The 22,378-nt window shown below is 47.9% G+C and overlaps 1 protein-coding gene across 1 annotated transcript in view; it reads left to right on the forward strand.

Moving 5' to 3' along the window:
- LOC111143529 (prostaglandin F2 receptor inhibitor) overlaps positions 1 to 22,378 on the forward strand; it is an 83,164-nt gene that overhangs the window by 55,219 nt on the left and 5,567 nt on the right. The window contains exons 5-8 of the mRNA XM_022497343.1: positions 4,050 to 4,475; positions 9,280 to 9,699; positions 17,661 to 17,768; positions 21,716 to 22,021. Coding sequence (XP_022353051.1) covers positions 4,050 to 4,475; positions 9,280 to 9,699; positions 17,661 to 17,768; positions 21,716 to 22,021 — 1,260 coding nt within the window. The remainder of the gene's footprint in view (positions 1 to 4,049; positions 4,476 to 9,279; positions 9,700 to 17,660; positions 17,769 to 21,715; positions 22,022 to 22,378) is intronic.

Consider the following 22,378-nt stretch of genomic DNA (forward strand, 5'->3'; position numbering starts at 1 on the left):
GTGAGTGCTAGGTGTGGCAGCAGGAACAGTGGTTGAGGAGTTAGGAGGAGGAGTTGGCCGTTTCTGTTTGGAGTGGGAGTCAGCTGTGTGTGTGTGTGTATGGATGTGTGCTTATGTGTGTGCGTGTATGAACCAGTGTGCCTGTGTAGGAATATGTGCTTGTGTGTGCATGCATGCATGTATGAGTGTGTGAATGTGTGCTCATGTATGTATACATGCACATGTGTGCGTGCATGCATGAGTGTGAATGTGCTCGTGTGCATACTTAAACATGTGTGTGCATGCATGTATGTGTGAGTGAATTGCACACGTGTGCATGCATGCACGAGTGTGAATGTGTGCACGTGTGTATACACACGTGTGCGTGCATGCATGCGTGAATGTGTGCTTGTGTGTATACCTGCACATGTGTGCACACATGTGTGAGTGTGTGAATGTGTGCACATATTTGTATACTTGCACACATGTGTGTGCATGCACATGTGCATTGGCAGAGGCAAGTGGGGACCGAGGGGATTAGGGTACAGTTGTGCTGGTGATGCCAAGGAAGCATGAAACCGAGATGCCTAGTAGCCCACTCTGTGCCTGTGTTAGGGTCTGAGCCTAAGGAAGAACCCAGAGGAGCATCTGGGTTCTGGTCCAGGGAGTGCACCCTGGGTGTTTCCAGGCCAGGGTATAGGAGGAGAGGGAGAGGGCTGCTCAGGTGGATGGTACGGGAGCTAGTTTGCCTGCCTCCTTCGTGTGTCCCATGGTCTGACCACTGAGTTCACCGCTTCTCTACCATCTTTTGTGCTAACTTGGACAGCCTTAATTTTCAAAGTGCCACTTCGGAGGATTATGCTCAGGGGAAGGAAGTAAACCCTGAAGGACCGAGGGGTTTCTTCCTAAGAGCTGGTGACCGATGAGACAGAAGGGAAATCTCATAGGTTGCCTCCTGGCCATTTGGATGGTGCAGGTCATCCAGGCTGAGAGGATGGCCTCTGGGGTGCGGTCTTCCTGGGTCCAATCCCTGGTGGCAGACCACAGTCCTGTCATTGCTAGTCATGGCATTCTGTGTTGCTCCCGGTTATGAGCCAGTCAGTGGTGGGGAGAAAATAAGGAATTCAGAAGACAGGGAGCTTGGCCCATCTGTGAGGTGCAGCTATGCTTGAAAGGTGATAAGAGGCACATGGCCCCAGGTTCAGATTTGCCACTTTTGAGCTGTATCGGCATGTGACTGACTCTCCGAAGCTTTGGATGGTGAACAGCAGTTCACAGATACGTACGTATGTGTGTATATACGTGTGTGAATATATACATACGGACACGTACCAGGCACTAGTTTAAGCACTTTCATGTGTAACTACTTTCTTTTTGAGTAATCTCTACACCCAGCATGGGGCTCAAACTTACAACCCCGAGATTAAGAGGCACATAGTCTCCTGACTGAGCTGGCTGGGCACCCCTGTATGTTTTTTGTTTTTGTTTTTGTTTTTTAAAGATTTTATTTATTTATTTGACAGACAGAGATCACAAGTAGGCAGAGAGGCAGGCAGAGAGAGAGAGGGAAGCAGGTTCCCCGCTAAGCAGAGAGCCCGATGTGGGGCTCGATCCCAGGACCCTGGGATCATGACCTGAGCCAAAGGCAGAGGCTTTAACCCACTGAGCCACCCAGGTGCCCCTCCCCTGTATGTTTTGACTTCTAATCCTCACAGCCGCATTGTGAGCTGGTTACTGTTACTCCCTCTGTTTTCACAAGTGACGCACCAGAGAGGTGAGGGAATGTGCCTGAGTACACAGCAAGTGGTTGGCTGAGCCGGATCCCAACAGTCTGGCTCCAGGTCCCTGGCTCTTCACCATTGCTCTTCACGGCCTCGGGTTGTCTTTCAGGGTAACAGGGGAGCACGGGAAGGGTCTCCGTATGATGCTCCACATGGGAGGCGGGCTCCGTGAGTGCCAGTGGCAGCCGCTGCTGTGTCCTGAGCACCTGTGATGGTGTGGCGTCCCCGGCCAGCCCTGATGGAGGGGTGCCATTGTGCCCCGTGCACAGCCAGCCCGCAGGGCTGTCCCTGCCATGTGGGAGGAACCTGGGTTTCCTACCTGCCCTTGGGTTGCTCTCCGGGAGAGAAGAGTCTAAAGCCTGAGATGTGGGGTCACGGGGAGCACCTTGTCTTCTGCACATGAGGGCGTCAAGGCATTTCGGTGGTATTTATCCCGTAGACGGTGTCACCTCAGAAGCAGTGTGGGGTGCTAGCCCTCTGGCCAGGAGGCAGGACACCCCTGAGCTGTACAACCTTGGCACGCTCGCCTGCTGGGGGAGAAGGCAGGGTGACATTCTAGCAGTGTGTGGTGTCCCTGCACAGTGTCCACCTCATGACGCTGCGGGCTCCTGGTGGCGGCCGGGGCCCACTGGTTTAACTATTATATATGCCATGGGGACCATCCTCGGGGCACTAAATGCTCGTGAGGATGATATTTGAAGGAGTTGGGATTTTGAGTTCTCTCCATTTCCTGGCCAGTGAATCATTCTTAGAGAAGTCATGATGTTACACATTTTATTAGAAGCGTAAATCACAAAAGAACTGTTCCTTGACCTCAGCAGTTTATAATCCAAATGAGTCATAAATAAAAGCAATGTTAAATAAACTGTTTGATTGAGGTGTTGGGAATAAAGATAGTGGTGGCAGATGGAAAGTTCTATTCAGGGAGAAATCATGTTCTAGTAGGCCATGTGCCACAAGAGAAAGATGTAGCTTTCCCTAAAAGCCAGGCAGCACACCACTGACCGAGTGCCTACTGCATACAAGGCTGTGTATTTGGAGCTTGGGGACCCAACCTGTAATAAAAGGGAGGGGCTGCTGTTGACCAAGTGTCCCTCCACAGCTTGTGGGAGCATGGAGAAAGGGGGCCATGCTTTGGGGACCTAGGAGGGGACCCCAGAGGAGGTTACATCGAAGAATGAGTGGAAGTTTGCAGGGTGGTCAAGAGGAGAAGGCCACTGCTGGTAGGTGACCACAGTGGTGTGACACGGTATGGGGGCTGGAGTTCCTCAGGTCGTTGGAAATGACCTGGGGAGGGGGTGGGGACAGAGGGAGGAAGGCGACAGAGAGGTTCCAACACCAGTTCTTGGCAAGCGTGGAGGAAGGCCTAGGGGTCTGCGAAGACAGAAATGTAGAGTCCCAAAAACGGATGAAACGGGTGCAGGGAATGTCAGAGGAAGAAGGGGTTTCCACAGAAGTGAAGAGAAGCTGCGACGGCGGCAGGGCACTGGGCTGGCTTTCCTTGCACCCCTGTCAGAATTTGTCCTGGGCAGGGGAGTGGGGTGGTCCTAAGGGAGTGGGCTTTACTGGAGCCGGCATCTACAGGAGCCAGCTTCAGGGTTGGAGAATTGTGTGAGAGGGTTACGTGTGGCCGCTTGGAGATGTCATCTCGGGAGTGCGAGGATGGCTCTTTATTGACCACTGAGCACAGACTGAGCTGAAAAAGTCAGAGGACTAGGAAGGTGAGAATGAGAATCGGCAGGGGGAATGATGCCCCGAGGGCCTTGCCTTTGGAGCCTGGCCAGGGATGGCAGGAGCTCAGGCCTGGGTGGGGACTGGCCTCAAGTGCTAGTATGTACTCTGGGATGGGGTTTTCGTGTGCTGCCCCAGCAGGCGGCTTTGAAGGTCTGTGGGCTCTGCTTGGCATTCTACGCAAAACCTTGGTGGAGTGTGAGCCCTGAGCATCTTAGATCCTTCTCGGAGGACTCACCCCCAGGGTCACTGACGGCAGCTCCCAGCCCTATGGAAAGGACCAGACTCAGATTGCAGATACTTGGCTTTGACCTTGGAAGGTGTCCTGGGGACCATGGTGGCGCGGTGTTGTACGAGTTTTTCCGTAACAGACTCTTCCTGGATCCTTCCTATCCAGGGCGAAGACTTCCGTTTCCATCACTGTAGTTAGTAGGACAGGCATTTGATTATCTGGACAAGAGTAGCACTTGCCTTGTTCCTTCTGCTCATTCTTAGTGTGCTGCTGTCTGATTTTTTGTTTTTTTGTTTTGTTTTTATCCTGGCACCTCTCTCGTTCAGAACCAGACTACCAAGTGTACCTGAATGCTTCGAAAGTCCCTGAGTTTTCAGACGACCTCACGGAGCTGGAGTGCCGGATAGTGGACGTGAAGAGCTCGGAGGCCAGCGTCCGCTTCACCGTGTCCTGGTACTACAGGGTGAACCGGCGCAGCGACGACGTGGTGGCCAGCGAGCTCCTGGCGGTCATGAATGGGGACTGGACACTCAAGTATGGGGACCGGAGCAAGCAGCGCGCCCAGGACGGAGACTTCATTTTTTCTAAGGAGCACACAGACACGTTCAGTTTCCGAATCCAAAGGACTACAGAGGAAGACAGAGGCAATTATTACTGTGTTGTGTCTGCGTGGACCAGACAGCGTAACGACAGCTGGGTGAAGAGCAAGGATGTCTTCTCCAAACCCGTCACCATATTTTGGGCATCCGAAGGTGGGCGCTTTATTCTTGTTCGCTGAGGTTTGGGGTTTTTGTTGTGGCCCATGTCGTCCCACTGCGTGGTTTTATATGCTGGGTCTCCCTGCTAGGAATCCAAGAAAATGTGAGCTCAGGTGACTACTGCTCTAAAAACAGCATGAACCCCTTTGAGATGCTGACGCCAGTGAAGGCTCAGTCCTAGGGAGAGAGCTGATGCTTGGTGGCTGTTGACGATGGTCTCGTGGTGCCCACAGCCCTTGTCACTGTTGCTCTGCCGGGTGCTCTTGGGCCTTGGGGTGTATTCATGTCTGGGAGTTCCTACTGGGTGCAGTGAGTGCCACAAACGGGGGGGTAGGGGGTAAAGTTGGGGGGCCCAGACTATTGCACATACCCCTGAGGTGCCAGTCACTCCGTCAGAAAAATTGTTTCTGGGGAGGGGTGATAAGAACTCAAGGGAAACGGTTTCTTTGCTATATCTCCTCTTGATCCTCAGAACACTGTGTTGGGACATCAGACTTGTTAAGTCCAGCATGACAGGAAGCCCGGGCCTCCTAGGTCCCCCTTGTGCCCCTGGATGTGAAGGACCACATGCCCCTTGACATGCCTCAGTTGACTGATTGCCACCCTCTCCTTGTCCCCAACCCCAAACAGGGCTCTCTGAGACTCGGCAGAATCTCCTATTGCCTGACACTCAGCTTGGAACCTTCCTTGCTCTTTCCCACAGTAAACATGACCAACCTTGCCCCCCCGCGGAGGCCACTGTTGGCCCTGGGGTCTCCTGAGCAGAGGGGTTTCCTTCTCACTCTCCTCATACAGCAGGACCTGTTCATCAGCTCGTGCCCCTCTCCACTGACTGGACTCCTGGGTTCTCCTCATTCCCTCGGGGAAGTGGTTAACTTCTGTGTCACAGCCGTGTTCTCTGGTGCTCTCACTGACTCGTAGCTTCTCTCCACACAAAATGCTGGCCCACATTCGGACCGCGCACCTCATGATTATCTGAGGAGCTTTAAAAAAAAACACTGAAGCTTGAGTCCCACCAGAGGGCCTATCTTAGTTGGTCTGAGGGTTATACAACCTTGGGCGTTGGGATTTTTTCTTTTTAACATTTTATGGATACATGCATGTATGTGTGTATGTCTGTGAGTGCGTGAGCAGGTGCGCTCAGATGGGGAGAGGGACGGTCGGGAGAGAGAATCTCCAGCAGACTCCAGCTAAGTGCGGATCCCTGTGCGAGGCTCTATCCCACGATCCTGAGATCGTGACCTGAGCAGAAACTAAAAGTTGGATGCTTACCTGACCAAGCCATCCAGACGCCCCTGGGCTTTGGAATTTTTAAGCCAGTTCTCCTGAGCAGCCAGGGCTGGGAACCCTGGTGAAGATCAATGTCTCCTTCTCGGTCCCCCATCCTCCGCTTGAGTCATCTTGTCTTCCCTCTGGTTTGGTCATTTTCTCCCGTCTCACACCCTCCAGTAGACCATTTCAGTTGTGACAGCTGAAAGCCCTCCATGCTCTCAATTCCATGCATCCTCTTCTCTAAATATACCATCTGTTTTTCTAGATCACTCCCTGTACGCCTCCAGCGTCACCCCTGTAGCTCACCATGAACCCTACCGCCTTGTGTTGGCCTCCATTTCTCTCTCATGTAGCTGGACCAGCTATCCAGGGCAGTCCATTCTGCGCCTGCTGGCCCGTGTCATTTCTTTTCTTTCTTAAAGATTTATTTTATTTATTTATTTGACAGAGGGAGACACAGTGAGAGGGAACACAAGCAGGAGGAGTGGGAGAGGGAGAAGCAGGCTTCCCACCAAGCAGGGATCCTGATGCAGGGCTCAATCTTGGGACCCCGGGATTATGACCTCAGCCGAAGGCAGACATTAATGACTGAGCCACCCAGGCTCCGTTCCCTGTGTCATTTCTAGTACCCTCTTCCGTTCTTAGATTATGTCCAGGGGTGGAAGAGAGGACTAGACAGGCAGTCATGCCACTTAGATTCCTGGACCCCCTGCACCCCAGTCTCCCTTGCCCCACTTAATTTTGCATTATGCTCTGGTCAGACCACAAGGCAGTCCAAAGCCAACCTTCTTTTACCTCCCTACCTACATTTGTAGTTGGATAAAAACATTTAAACGTGTTGACTGGCTTCACTTTAAGTCTGTGATTGTTTCTGTCAATGGGTTCTCTTAGCTGCCTGGCAATCATTCTGCATTTCCATAATCTGTTTACTTCCCTGCTCTCCGAAACGATTATTGCATACCACCTTCCCTGACTGAAAACCTTCTCTCCCGGCCTCACCCTCAGCTGTTGGTCCTGGGTTCTCTCTCCCTAAAGAGCATTTCTACAGGGTTGCCCGCAGCCTATGTCCTAGCAAAGGCCAGGCCCTCTCACTGGTCGAGCACGAGGCCTGTCTCTCTTTATGTCATCAATATTCCTGTCTTCTCTGGACCTTTCCTGTTGGCCTCTAAACACCTGTTCCTGCTTTTGTATTTTGTAAAGTAATTTTCACTTTACTTCTCCCTCCTCTGTCTTCCCCTTCCCCAAAGCCCTTTGCCCCCAGCCATTGCTCTTTCTTTCCTTTTACAGCCAAAGCGTTTGATTTGTCTATACTTAGCGTCTCCACTTTCTCTCTTCCTTTTCTTTCTGGTGCCTGCTTCTGATCAAACTTCTGCCCCTGGTCCCCGTGTTAAGATCAGTAGTGACTGACATCCTACAAAATTCTGTTGTTCACTATCTCACTTAGCGGGATTTAATACAGGTGGTCGTTCCCACCTCCCAGAAATACCTTGGCTGTGGGGCGCCCCTTCCCCGAGCTTTCCTCCCACCTCACAGCAACTCCTTCTCCACGTTCTTTGCTGCATCTTTCATTTCCTGAGCCTGAGACATGAGACTGCCTCAAGACATAGTTGTCGGACTTCTTCTCTAGTTGACTTCCCTCTCTTGGTGATGTCTTCTAACCTCATGAACTGAAACACTGCTTACACACCAGGAACTCCCAAATGTATATTTCTAACCCAGACTCCTTCCCAGAATGCCAGATTCAACACTCTGTTGCCTCGTTGGCACCTCCACTTGTCTAACGGGCATCTCCAACTCCCATTCAGGATGGTGCTTCTGGTCTTCTTTTGGCCTTCTCTGGCACCTTCATTGTACTTGTTCAGTCCAAAACCTTCATCCTCAATTCCTCATCCTTCCCGGGTACTCAGAGTCTTGCCCCTGCCATGCTTCCCTTTTAGCCAGACACCACTACCTCCTGCCTGGATTACATCACTGCCCTCCTGACTGTTCTCCTTGCTCCTGCCCATGCACATGGCAGCTGGGGCAGCCTCTTAAAATGTCAGATGATGAAACTTCTCTGCCCTAACCTTCAAAGACTTCGCATCTGACTCAAAGCAAAACCCAGGGTCCTCTTGGTAGCCTTGCATGCCCTATGGCATCTAGCTCCCCTTATCTTCTGACCTCACGTATAACTCTCCCCCATGCTCACTCCTCTTCAGCCCCTCCGCCTTTCCCATGGTGCGTCCAGCATCCTGGGCATACCTCTGCCTTTCGGCTTTCTGCCCGTTCTTCCCTCTGCCTAGGTTGTTGTTCCCCACACGGGTACAGGGCTCATTCCCTCACCTCCGCAGCTCCTTGATGCCTCACGAGGGATGCCATCCCTGGCCACTCTGTGTAAAATTATGATGTCTCTCCCTGCCCGCACACACACATTCTTTTTCTCCTCTTTCCCTGCTTTATTCTCTCAAGCATATCACCATCTAACCATGCCATTTGTGTTCCTTATTGTGTTCATCTTCCTTCACTAGCATATAAAGGGAGGGACTTCTGTATGCTTTGTTTACTGTGGCATTCCCAGTGCCTGGAATACGGGAGGCTCTCACTAAATACTTGTTCAATGAATGGTTGGATTACCAAACTCACAGGAGAATCAGGAAAAATGTAGGGGGCTCAGTGGAACCTCAGGCATCCGTGAGCGTGGAGAGAGACTCCGACATACATGTTCTGCTTAATAGGTTTGGCAGAACAGCTATTCCTACCAAACCTAATGTAAAAATTTTGTTTTATAATGAGACAGATTATAGAATTAATAATCTTATTAAAGGATAAAAAGCCTGTGTTTAATTCATTTATTCATCCATTCAACAAATATTTAAGTACCTTCCAAGTGCCTGACCGTGAGCCATTAGAATATAGATGGCTTCTAATGTGTATATGATTAGGGATTTCTTTTTTCACAGAGAAGCAGGGGGTAACATACTTTAACCTAAAGTTAACGTAGCCATGGACACTTGCTCAAAATGTTAAAATGTCCTCTCTGTGGAAATCACTTGACGGACAGGTGTGTGTTCCATTCCCCTGACCCACAATCTGTTCTGTATTGTGACCGTCATATAGATTTAACAGAAAGAACCCATATCTCCCTTGCCCTGATCTTTCAAGCAGACTTTCCCTGCGCTTTCCCCAGCAGAACCTCAGGGAGAGGTCTTGGCATGGTCTAGAGCCGGACTTGGGAGTTAGGTTCCGGCACATCTCCTCCTATTCATGAACCGTGAGCCCTGCCTCACATCCGTAAGGATCCCAGCAGTCTGCCGGATTCTCTCACACCCATTAAATCATTTCAGACTGTTCTGCTTCATCCAGCAGGGTGGTTTGTAGCCTACTTACAGATACACGTGATTTTCTTTCTGAGTCTCTAGATTTTCTTAAATGCTATTGTGCGGCAATTTGCAAATAAATTCCAATTTCCGAGTCATTGTGCTTTCAGATGCATATCCATTTTCACTAGTCCTGTTGGGAATCACCTCTTTCTGGTACTTCCTTCCAGATTCTGTGCTCGTGGTGAAGGCAAGGCAGCCGAAGCCTTTCTTTGCCGCGGGAAATACATTCGAGATGACTTGCAAAGTGTCTTCCAAGAATATTAAATCACCACGCTACTCTGTTCTCATCACTGCGGAGAAGCCTGTGGGGGACCTCTCCAGTCCCAACGAAACCAAGTACATCATCTCCCTGGACCAGGATTCTGTGGTGAAGCTGGAGAATTGGACAGATGCGTCACGGGTGGATGGCGTTGTGTTAGAGAAAGTACAGGAAGATGAATTTCGATACCGAATGTACCAGACTCAGGTCTCCGATGCGGGGCTGTACCGCTGCATGGTGACAGCCTGGTCTCCTGTCCGGGGCAGCCTGTGGCGAGAAGCAGCCACCAGTCTCTCCAATCCTATTGAGATTGACTTCCAAACTGCAGGTGAGCGGGGACCCTGTTGAATACAGACTGAACTAGAACGTGACCCTAGGATTTTGAGCCAGTGGCTTTGTTTCTCTTAAATAGCTTTCTTTGTGAGATGTAATTCACAAGCCATACAGTTTACTCATTACAAGGGTATCATTCAGTGGCTTCCGGTATATTCACAGAGTTGTGCAACCATCACCACATTTGATTTGTAGAACATTTTCATTATCCCCCAAAGAAATCCTGTCTCCTTTAGCTGACACCCTTCAATTCCCAGCCCTCTAGCAACCACTCATCTATTCTCTGTCTCTGTCAGCGTGCCTGTGCTGGACATTTTACATTGCATTCATGGAATGTAATATGTGGTCCTCACATCTGTCTTCTGTCACTGTAACATAGCATTTCCTTTCTTTCTTTCTTTCTTTCTTTCTTTCTTTCTTTCTTTCTTTCTTGGTCTTTATTCTTAATTGTTGTACAGTGTTTTCGAGGATCATCTGTGGTATAGCATGTATCAGTACTTCATTCCTTTCTATGACCAAATAGTATTCCACGGTGTGGGGACACTACATTTTGTTTGGATAAACAATGGCCATTTGGGTGTTTCCACTTCTTGGACCATTAGGAGCTCTTCTGTACAAATTTTTGTATGTACATACTACCCTCATTACCTTTTTTTAATAGATGAACCAAAACTCAGCAATTTTAGCTTCTTTAGAGAACACTGTGGAGTATAAATAAAGAGAAAAGGGCACTGCACCTCCACAGGGGTTACGTGACTTGCTGCATGTGCAAGGTTCAGAGCCAAGTTCATCAGGGGTCCCTAGGACTGAAGGTGATGGGCACTACTTTTGGCCTGACTTACAGAGCGGTATTTCCACACAGGGGATGAGTATCCCACCCCTGTGCCTCATGTTGCTTTAGGACTGGAAAAAGATTTCCTGTCAATTAGTCGAGTTGCCAGAGCTGTGCTGGTATGGTTGAATATATCTGTCAACCAGTTTGTTAAGACTAGTTCCTGGCGGTGGTCATGTATGGCAAGGTTAATTAAAACGGGCATTTTTATGTCTATTCTTAATTGATTTTGTTTTTGGCTAAGTAAAACATTTTTATGCCGTAAGACAGAAAAGTCAACTTTTTTTTAATGGTATGGATACATATTCTTAAATAGAAATATTTCTTATTTGTCCGTGTAATTCATTAAAATCCTCTGAAATAATCTCTCTGTGTGTGTGTGTTTCAGCAGGTAGATAGTTATAAGTTTTTATTATTTTTTTTTTTAAGATTTTATTTATTTGACAGACAGAGATCACAAGTAGGCAGAAAGGCAGGCAGAGAGAAGAGGAAGCAGGCTCCCTGCTGAGCAGAGAGCCTGATGCGGGGCTCGAATCCAGGACCCTGGGATCACGACCTGAGCTGAAGGCAAAGGCTTTAACCCACTGAGCCACCCAGGTGCCCCGATAGTTAAAAGTTTTTGATCCCCCAATTTTATTTAGGATATCAAGGTGAAGGATGATCATTTATGAGTTTAATATTGAACGTTTTCACTAAATCTGCCATGGATTCCAAATAGAAGTTTCTGACTGTGTAAATTTATACTCACCTGTAAAAATTCAGGTATTAAATCAGCATAATGAATACAAGATATTTGTTGAATTACATGGTTACTTTTTAGAGTATAGGTAAGCTAGACCTTAAAGTGTATTTTTTCCATTAAAGTTTTTATTAGTATTATTTTGTATTAATATAAACTTCAGTATCTTCTAGCATGCTCTAAGTCTGTTAACATTTAGCTGAATAAGGACAAAATACTGATTTAAACCCTTAGATTTGGAAAGAGCAGAGAAAGCACAGGTTTCTTTTATTGTGTATCCACTTATTTGTTTTTTAATAACGGCTTCATTGAATTATAGTTAACATATAAAATTCACCCATGTCAAGTGTACAATTGAGTAGTTTTTAGTATATTCACAGAGTTGTGCAGACATTGCCACGATCTTATCCCAGAGTTTTTAACCACTCCAGAAAGAAACTCTGTACCCATTAGTACTGCCTTCCCATCCCCAGCCCCTGGCAACCACTAATCTTTCTGTCGCTGGAGATTTGTCTCTTCTGGATGTTTCACATAAATTGAACCATATATGTGGACTTTCTGACTGGCTTCTTCTATCTGATGTACCATTTTCTAGGTCCATCCACGTGATGGCACGCGGCAGTACTCTGTTCTTTTTTATGGCTGAGCAGTATCTGTGGTGTGGATGGACCACATTTTGTTTATCCATTCATATGCTGATGGACAGGAGGTTGTTTCCACCCTCGTGGCTACGGTCAATAATGCTGATGTAAACATTAGTGTACAAGTCTTGGGGGTAGACATCAGAGTTCATTTCTCATCCAGGAGTGACGCTGGGTCTTACAAGCTCTGTTTAACTCTGAGGAACTGCCAAACTGTGTTCGAAAGCAGCTACCTCCTTTTATATTCCCACTAGCAATGTGTGAGGCTTCTAAGTGTGCCACATCCTTACTAACCCTGTTATGCTCCATCTTTTTTATCGTAGGCGACCCGGTGGGTGTGAGGCTGTATTTTATTGTGGTTTTAGTATGCATTTTCCTAATGACTGTTGGTGTTGAGCATCTTTTCATGTAGCTGTTGGTCGTATGTGTATCTTCTGTGGAGAAATGTCTATACAGATTGTTGGCCCATTTTTAAATTGTGTTATTCATCTTTTTCATTGTTGAGTAGTCAAGTTTTTCAGAGAGTCTGGATACAAGCCCATTAACAGACACATGGTTTAAAAATATCTTCTCCCACTCTGTGGGTAGTTTTTTCACTTTGCTCATGGTGTCCCGTGAAGCACTCAAGCTTGTAATTTTGATGAAGTCCAGTTTATTTTTCTTTTTGTTGCTTGTGTTTTTGCTGTCTTAGCTAAGAAACCATTGCCTGATCACAGGTTGTGAAGATTTATGCCTCTGTTTTCTTCTAAGGAACTTTACAGTTTTCAGCTCTTACTTTTAGTGCTATGACCCATTCTAGTTAATTTTTTTTTTTTAAGATTTTATTTATTTGAGACAGAGAGAGAAGAGTGCGTGAACGCGGGGAGAGGGTGGGTAAGGGCCAAGGGAGATTTCCCTGCTGAGCAGGAAGCCTGACATGAGGCTCTATCCCAGGACCCTGGGATCATGACCTGAGCTGAAGGCAGACGCTTAACCCACTGAGCAACCCAGGTGCCCTGATTTTTGTGTGTAGCAGAAGATGGGAATTCAGCTTTGTTCTTTCGCATGTGAACACCCATTGGTTCTTCTAGTCAACCATTTGTGGACCAGCCTCTTCCTTCCCCCTTGACTTGTCTTGGCACACTTGTCACGAATCCTTTAACCATCAATGTAAGGATTTTTATAGACTCACAGTTCTGTTACATTGCTCTGTATGTCTTTTTCCTATACCAAGACCACATTTGATTGATTACTGTAGCTTTGTAATAAATTTTGAAATCAGCAAGTATGAGTGTTCCAACTTTGTTCTTTTTAGAGGTTGTCTTGGCTATGCTGGGTCCCTTGCATTTCTGTACGAATTTTAGGATCACCCATTAATTTCTGCAAAGATGACTGCTGGAGCTTTGCTAGGAATTGTGTTGAATCTGTAGATCAGTTCAGAGAGTATTGCCGTTTCACAGTATTGCCTTCTAATGTGTCAACATGGAACATCTTTCTGTTTACTTGGGTCTTCTTTAATTTCTGTGAGTGGTGTTTGGTAGTTGTCTGTGCACAAATCTTGAACTTCTTTCATTAAATTTCTCCTAAGTATTTTATTCTTTGTCGCTGTTGTAAATGGAATTGTTCTCAATCTCCTGTTCCGTTTGTTCTTTGCAAATATATAGAAGCACAGCTGATTTTTATATATTGATGTTGGGTTCTGCAACCTGCTGGACTTACTATTAGTTTTAATTGTTTTTTGGTTGATTTCTTAGGGTGTTTTAAATATAATAAAATGGCATCTGTGAATAAAGACAATTTTACTTTTTCCTTTCTAGAGTGAATACCTTCTAATTCTTTTTCTTGCCTAATTGCCCTGGCTGGCGCCTCTAGTAGAATGTAGAATAGTGGTGGCATAAGTGGACATCCTTGTCTTGTTCCTGATCTTACGGGGAAGGTTTTCCACCTTTTCCCATTAAAAGTCATTGAAACTGTTTTTTTGTTTTTTTTGGTTTTTTTTTTGTTTTGTTTTTTTCCATAGATGCCCTTTATTGAGCTGGGGAAGTTTCCCTTCCTTACTGGTTTGTTGAGTGTTTTCACCATGAAGAGATGTTGGATGTTGTTAAATGCTTTGTCTGTGTCTTTTGAGAGTCAGATGATTATGGGGTTTTTGTCTTTTATTTGTGTTGCTGTTTTATTCTCTGTAGGAGTTTATTCCATCTTGTTTTACATTTGTTATTTGATGTTTCGCTAGAACTGTTATGGGAAACAGGGGACACATAAAATCTTTTGTATTTCTGGGTGAGGAATGGGCATTGAGTCTATTTCTCAATTCTTTACATCTCTGTATAACAGCTAAAATGACTGGAGCTTCCAGGTTGAACAGACTGGCTGAGTTTTTTTATTTTCTTTAGTCCACAGAGTTGTCATGGCCAGTTCACAGTTTCATTAGGAGAAGTGGCCGTCCAATCCACCCAGCACCACGCCCTTGCCCTGAATGGCTCCCAGCAAATACTGACTTGATACTGAAAAGTTTCCACTTTCTAAAAATCAGCAACAACACCATAAGATACCCATAACAGAGAGGTCCTTCCTGGTGTCTGCCTCTCTTTCCCCCGGTATTGGGGTGCTTGCCTCTTGGTATGCAGACCATGTTTCCAAAGGGGCACAGCTGAGTCATGAATTTCACTGACCCAAAGTGTCAGGGGGAAAATACAAATAAAATGTTACGGTGTTCAGGGTGTTGGCCTTTAAAGAAGAATAAGAACAAAGTTTTTCTCCTTAATAGAAAAAAGCTTGAAAATATGGTAGAGTAGAAAGAAGGAAAAGAATTAGCCATAGCCTACCGGACACTGTTCATTTGTGTTGTTTGTGTTCCTAGAAATCTTCCCTTGCATGTTTTCTTCATGCAAGTGAGATCAGGCTGTCTATACAATTTTGTGACCTGCTTTCCCCCCTTTAACCTTCTAAGATCAGTAGCTTTTGTGTTAAAACGAATTCTAGGTAAATAATTTTAATTACTACACCTCCTAGAATTTAGTCAGTCATTTAACCCTATTGATGGTCATGCAGATGGTCTGCAATTTTGGCTCTCACAAGAGGACTGCTATTTACAGCCCTCTTTAGGGGCTGGAGTTAGAACATGTTCTGTCAACGTTTGTATTTAGAAAGCTGAGTGTGGTCCACCTACTCTCCGGAGGCTAGGAATCGGGGGACATCTAGTGACTCTGGTTCACTTAAATTCTCTGTGCCGTAGTCTGTCATCCGTGAAGTTAACCAGACACATTCCCTCGCAAAAACAGCATTACCACAGAAATTGACCATATTAAAAATATTTCCAATCCTGGGATAATGACCCACAGTAACAGTGAGTTGTTGATTTCATTAGAAGGAAATCCACTGCTGTGAATATTTTACAGTGAAGGCCTTTTCCCAGACCTGTGTCTGCATGGCAAGCCATAGCATAGATGCTCTCTTGTTCCTACAGCCACAGCTACTAGGGGAAATGAGAACCATAACTTGTGACCTAGAAGGCATTTGGGGTTTTCTTTGGAAATATAAAGAAAAGAAAGTGAAATGTGTCCAAATTGGTAAGTCTTTGTGTGCTGTTTCAAATTTAGGAACCTAAATCCATTATAAGGGTCCTTCTGTTTTATCATTTTGTGGGGTCTTAGAAGGGGCCTCGAACACTTGGAAGAAACCTATTGGTGTAGCTCTGTTTATGACTGCAAAATTTCTAGTCAGAGCAAAAAAACACGGTCCTTGTTGCTTACCTGAGTCGCTACTGGCCTGTGCTCCCAGGTGGCCATATGTGGTATGAAGTGCTCCGCAGTCATAAACACTGGGCCAAGTCAGAGCCACTGGCTTAATCCTGTCCCACCTCATTCCAATAAGCAGAGCAAATCCAGGGTGGTCAGGACCTGTGGGAACTGTGGCTGGGAGAGGGGTTGACTGAAGGGCAGGCTACCCACAAGTAGGTCAGATTTCCTTGTCTCTTCTGTTTTCCTTCCTTTCCCCTTGCTCCATGACCACCGTCCTGTTACGTTCTCCCCTGCGCCCGAAGTTGATGCCCTTCTGCTGCTCTCTGGTTAGTCTGAGCTCTCACCGCAACCTGCTCAGGGCTGCCCCACCTCCCTAGGTTGCCATCTCCTCCATTCACCCTTCGCTTTTCTCCCAGCAGAACACCAACTGCTCCCACTCTTGGTTTGAGGAAAGAGTCCGATGAGTTCATCTTACCGCTCACAGTGAAGTAAAAACACAGCCTTTCTAGCTCTTTGCCTCATTGGTTTGCATGACCTTTTACACACTTTCTCAGTCATTTTTGTGTATGTTAAAGTCCACTTATTTTTCCTTTTTGGTGATCTGATTTAAAAGGTAGTAATACTTGTGTTGTTAGCATCTAATGATTTTCAGAATTAGTGTCCAGGACCATCTCTTTTTGCTTCCCGGGGAACCCAAGGAGCATCCCATGGCATTGGTATTCTGGAACCTTCTACAGGTTTGCCTGTTCTTGTTAGGATAAGGTAAATTTCGGGCTCTTAGGATAGGGTTGACTTAAAGCTATGCGATGCTGTCGCCTGAAACTGAGGAGTAAAAGGTTTTTTAAGAAAAAAAAGGAAGGTAGTACATAGCCCCTCTCTCTAAGAAGGGGATAGGAGCTAGATTCCTTCCATCCAAGGCATATTTTTTTTTAAATTTAATAAATTCACTTATTTATGCCTCATCATCAAATAGCATAACAATAATTGTACCCACAGTCAAATGCACCCAGCAGACTCTATGGTAAATATTATTAAATTCTGGCACTAAATTCTATGTGTTCAATCTTTATACTTCCTATTTTGTTGCTCATTTTTGTGCTCACAACTCAAAACTGGGAGCATCTCTGCCTTGCACAGTTAGCTTAGTTTGGGTAGACACATCTTTTGGTCTCTGGAAGAAGGAAAGAGCCTTTTTTATTTTTTATTTTTATTTTTTTAAAGATTTTATTTATTTATTTGACAGAGATCACAAGTAGGCAGAGGCAGGCAGAGGGGTGGGGAAGCAGGCTCCCCGCTGAGCAGAGAGCCCGATGCGGGGCTCAGTCCCAGGACCCTGAGATCATGACCTGAGCTGAAGGCAGAGGCTTTAACCCACTGAGCCACCCAGGTGCCCCGAAAGAGTCTTTTTTAAAATGAACTGAATATCAAGGGGATGTTCTTGGGCAGGTGTGTGAGTCTGGGTAGTGTTTTGAAGCAAAACCCGTGCTGCCTTGATGTCCCCTGACAGATTGGAGCCGGGCCTCTGGTGCTCCCACTGTCCCCTACAGAATGTTGCCATGGTTGGCATATCTGTCTCCTGACTGCATTTCAGCCTCCCAATGGCAGAGCCCCTGTCCCCAACACAGTGAGGCCTCTCACTCCGTCTGGGCCAGAAGTGTCACTGGTTCGGTCCCGTGCCTTTTGCTCTCCTGCCACCTCGGTCTGGAAGTGAACCACACAGAACCAGAAGCGGCACCCAGGCAGCAGGTAGGGGTGGCCTTCCAGGGGGTCCGTGGTTGTCATCAGAGAAGGGGTAAAGGAAAAGCCAGAAACAAAGAGTTCTGTTGTGGGTGTAATTCAGGTGATTGCTCATTTGGCTGTGCCTGACACACTTGTCTCTCTGAAGAGAAGAGAAGCAGCCTGAGAACACCATATCGCCCAGGTCCAAGGAAGAGGGGCCGCCCACAGATGCTCGGGAGAGCGCCAGGAGTAGAATTGAAACAGAAGCATGAGCGGAAATAATGAGGGGCTCTCACTCTCTTCCAGGGCCTGTATTTAATGCCTCCGTGCACTCAGACACACCGTCAGTCATCCGGGGAGATCTGATCAAATTGTTTTGTATCATCACTGTTGAAGGAGCAGCCCTGGATCCAGGTATTTCTGTCTGTCTTCTCCCCTTGCCCATGTTGCTTTCTGTAAATGCCTCTCGTGTCATCCCCACTGTGTGACCCGGACGCCGAGGTCACGGATTAGACTGTGCGAATCCCCGAACTGCCCCACTCCGTACCTGGTACTCAGTAGGTGTTGAGTAAATCCTTGCTGATGAACGCCTCTGTCTGTTAGATGATTTGGAAACCCATCCACATGTTGGAATCGGAGTTGTCCAAGGCCCCTTCTAGGGCTGATTCAAGTTCAGGCTGGTTTGAAACCTATCAGCAGGGTCCAGCTCCGTTAGTTTGTCTTTTAAGCCTTGATTCATTCAGATATTTATTGAGCTGCTTCTAGTAACAGGCACTGTTCTAGAGGAGGGGCCAGACGCCCCGTATCATGGAGCTTGCAGCCTGGTTAAGGAGATAAACAAGAAAGCAATCCTCATATAATATACTATCAGATGGTGTTAACTCTCTGGTGGAGGATGGAGCAGAGTAAACGAGCAGCAAGTGACCAGATGGTACTTTGGTAGTTTAAATTCTTGGGAAATCGTTGTAGACCTTCTCTTTGCAAAAAATGTTAGCATTGCCCATGGGTTGCCTAAGAGCTCTAGCCTGTCAATCTTACACCTTTTCTTCAGTGACCAGTTGGTGTCCCCATCTTGCTTATAGACCCTTGGGACATTAAAGGCACATAAGGTGTCTGTTGCCAAGCAGGACAGTACCCACTGCTGCCTTCTCCTAATGAGACCATGGAGAACCTGATCCGCTGCGTGGGACCTGCACTCTCTCCCATATGCTTTGTCCTTGGGTGTCTTTGTATCGCCCACCCCAGCACAGGCAAAGCCCGGGCCTCTCACCGATTGGCACCTTTCAAAGGCCAAAGTGTACAAGGCTCTCAGCGTTCTGTGCAGAGACCACTGGGCCTGTGGCCCTGGGGTGGAAAGCGGAAGAGGGTATTCATTTTGTAGCAAGGGCTGGTTGTGAGCAAAGTGAGGACGGCCCGCAGTGAAACCAGAGTGGACAGCTTGAGTAGGGGACTGGGCAGAGCTGGCGTCGAGGAACAAAGGCCCAGTGGCCACCAGCCGAGATCCAGCTTCTTCGGGACCTCGGGTCAGAGATGCAGGTGGTAACTAGTTCCAGGTCGGCAGTTACTCCAGTAGAGGTCTTGGCCTCCTGGGCCAGATGGTCTCCGCAGCAGCTACTCGGCTTTGTGGCTGTTGGTGTGAAAGCAGCCATAGACGGGATGTAAGCAAATGGGCTTGACCGTGTTCCCATGAAGCTTTATTGACACGCACAGCTGGTGGGCTGGATCCGGCCTGCGGGCTGTAGGCTGCTGACACCTGCACAAACTGATGGGTCCCAAACTGGCTCTCTCAGGGAACCCAAACATGGCTGAGCTGCAGAGGTAGGGAAAAGAAGGTAGAAGAAAAGGAGAAGGAATCCGTCCATCCAAGCCACCCATGGGTGAGCTGTGTTCTTAAGGGCAAAGGGTGGGTAGCTCAGGTCTTGAGGTCGCTGGGGTGTGGAGGATTGGGGACACAGAGTGGGGTTAGGAAGAGAAAACGAAAGTGAGAGTAGAAGAGGCTGCCAGAAAATGGGGGAGGGGATCGTGTTCAGAAATTGGAACCATGTTTACCCTCGAAGCTCTTGGATGATATATACAAAAATAAATCATTTAAATGTTCTTTCTTGGTAAATTAATGGGTCACCGGTTTTGGCCTTAATATAAAAGTCTTCCTCCGGGGTGATTACAGAAGCTATAGGTGGCTGTTATCATGCAGATCACAGTTTTCCAGAACTTTGCCCTCTTGGACTATGTGGGCAGAAGATTCTGAATAATGAAGCACACGCTGTAATTTAGTTTTTCCTCACGCACCTGCTGGGCTGTGAAGGAATTCTCTTTTGGAAAGGGCATACCGTGCAAGTGGGCCGAGCGCCAGGGCACTCCTATGCTGAGAGGGGAGGGACAGGGCAGATCACTGCCCTTTAGAGGCCGTGTCTTAGGTCAGGTTCTCCAGAAACAAAGCCTGAAACAAGCGTGCAGGTGGTTAATTGACGATGTGCTCCCAGGGAGTGAGGGAGTCGAGACAGAGCAGGGAAAGAAGCCAGGCAAAGATGTGAATTCAGAGCAAGTCTGACTCCCCCGGGGAGCTCTGGAATGTCGGTGGTACTGCAGAGGACAGCCTCTGTGAGGTAAGGCACTGGGCTTTTAGATCCCCACCATTCCCCAGTCGTTGCACACAGTCCAGATGGTTGGGGAGCAGGGATGTTTCTTAATCTCCGGGAAGTGGCTCCCATCCGTGGAAGCCAGTCCTCTGGAAGAGGGTAGGGGTGTGAGAATGTTCGAGGCACCAAGAGCCTCTGCTGCTGGCGGGAAGGCCCTCCCTGTCAGCAGCGTTGTGGACTGGGTGTGTTTTAGTGTGGAGATAAGGATGCTCGTGGCCAGGCAAATGTGTGTGCCAGGCACATGTGGTTCTAAGCATCTGGCAGAGATGACTCACTTCACCATGGGAGAAGGTGTTAGTATTCCTTTTCTAGCTGAGGAAACTACATCACAGAGCATTAAGTCCCTCGTCCAGGCCACATGGCCAGCAGGGGCTGGTGCCAGGAGTCTGGCGCTCTAGCCTGGCCCTGCAAGCTGACCACAGCTCCATGACACCTGGCGGGACTGGGGCTAGACTCTGCGCCTGAGTATCGGCGACACAGTTGTGACTTCTTGCCTTCCAGGTCCACGCAGCCCCTGCCCGTGAAGGCAGCACACCGTGAGGGTGTGAGGGTGTGTAGTGATTTTGAGGTTGTTAGTATGTTTTCGCAAACTGAATAAATATTACTTTTTGTGTAACAAAAATGGTATCATTTAACATTTATATAAAAAGCCTTATCAGGTGAATTTAAGATAGAAAGTGTGTGTGGCCTTGCCGTCCTTCCTTGCCTGCTGAATGCGCCCCAGGCCCAACATGGCAGGTGTCATTAGGGAATGGCTAAGAGAAGAGGTCAGGGCCTTACGGTGTGTCCTCCGTCTTCACATGCCAGAGTCTTCCTTCTCCTGTGCCCATGTTCATTTGTTTGAAGCTGTTAGAACCTTAACTTCGCAGAGTCCTTTGAGATGCAGCAGCCTCCTTTCTGGGACTGTTAACGGTGTTCCACTTTCTCAGCTGGACGTGTTTTCCTCTTGTTTTGAACTTAAGCACATCTGCAGGGGAAAAAACACAATGGACCATAAAACCCAAACTGTTGGGGTGCCTGGGTGGCTCAGTCAGTTAAGCATCTGCCTTTGGCTCAGGTCGTGATCCTAGGGTCCTGGGATGTAACCCCGTATTGGGCTCCCTGCTTAGCGGGAAGCCTGCTTCTCCCTCTCCCTCTGCTGCTCCCCCTGCTTGTGCGCACTCATTCTCTCTCTCTCTCTCTCTCCGATAAGTAAATAAATAAAATCTTAAAAAAAAAAACCAAAAACCCCAAGACCCCAAAACAAATAAGAAACCCTTAACCTGCTATGACTCTAAATTTTGTCTGGTTCACTTTATGTACCTTTCATTCTTAACTACATTAGTGTCCTCCAGTCTTGGGCTCTTCTGCCTGACATGTCAGAGGACCCTGCTTTGAGATTGTCACCGCCTAGCCCCTTTATGTCCTATGATCCCTGCGGGAGATGGTTTTGGGTGCGTCTTGGGTTGGGTGGTGGTGGCGGCATGGTTAAGAGGGAGGACTCTGGAGCTTCAGTCCCTGGGTGAAGCTGCATGTTGTGCTGCTCCTGGCTCTGTGACCTGGAACAAGGTGTTGGGCCCCACCGTGGTGGGGAGTGTGACAGTGCCTTCATCGTGGGGCTGGCCTGGCCTAAGGCGTGGTGAGCCATGCTGGCCCCCGGTGATGTGATGCGTGTGTTAGCCACACGTGCGATTTCTGCCGGTTGCACTGACTCAGGGTTCCGGCTTGGTCTGTTATCCACAGACGACATGGCCTTTGATGTGTCCTGGTTTGCGGTGCACTCCTTCGGTCTGGACAAGGCTCCCGTCCTCCTGTCTTCTCTCGATCGGAAGGGGATTGTGACCACGGCGGAGAGAGACGGGAAGAGCGAGCTCAGCCTGGAGCGTGTGAGCGTGCTGGAATTCTTGCTGCAAGTTCACGGCTCTGAGGACCAGGACTTTGGCAACTACTACTGCTCTGTGACTCCGTGGGTCAAGTCCCCGACGGGTTCCTGGCAGAAGGAGGCTGAGATCTACTCCAAGCCCATCTTTATAACTGTGAAGATGGATGGTAAGAATGATATGCAGCGAAATCTCTGGGCTGGGCCGCAGCTGATGGGCTCAGGTGGCCACCGTCTGAGACCGTGCCACCACACGGCCTGCTTGCTTGAGACCTGGCCCGGACCTGGACCCCAGGGAGCACACACAGGCCGTGCTGTTTCCCCAGCTGTGGTATCGCCCACAGGAGGCACCCCTGGGAAAATGATTTTGAGACTTCCAGAGAGATTTCTTTTTTTTTTTTTTTAAAGATTTTATTTACTTATTTGACAGACAGAGATCACAAGTAGGCAGAGAGGCAGGCAGAGAGAGAGGGGGAAGCAGGCTCCCTGCCGAGCAGAGAGCCCGATGTGGGACTCGATCCCAGAAC

The sequence above is a fragment of the Enhydra lutris genome, unplaced genomic scaffold, assembly GCF_002288905.1.
Source record: "Enhydra lutris kenyoni isolate GAN:26980312 unplaced genomic scaffold, ASM228890v2 scaffoldscaffold9, whole genome shotgun sequence".
Lineage (NCBI taxonomy): Eukaryota > Metazoa > Chordata > Mammalia > Carnivora > Mustelidae > Enhydra > Enhydra lutris.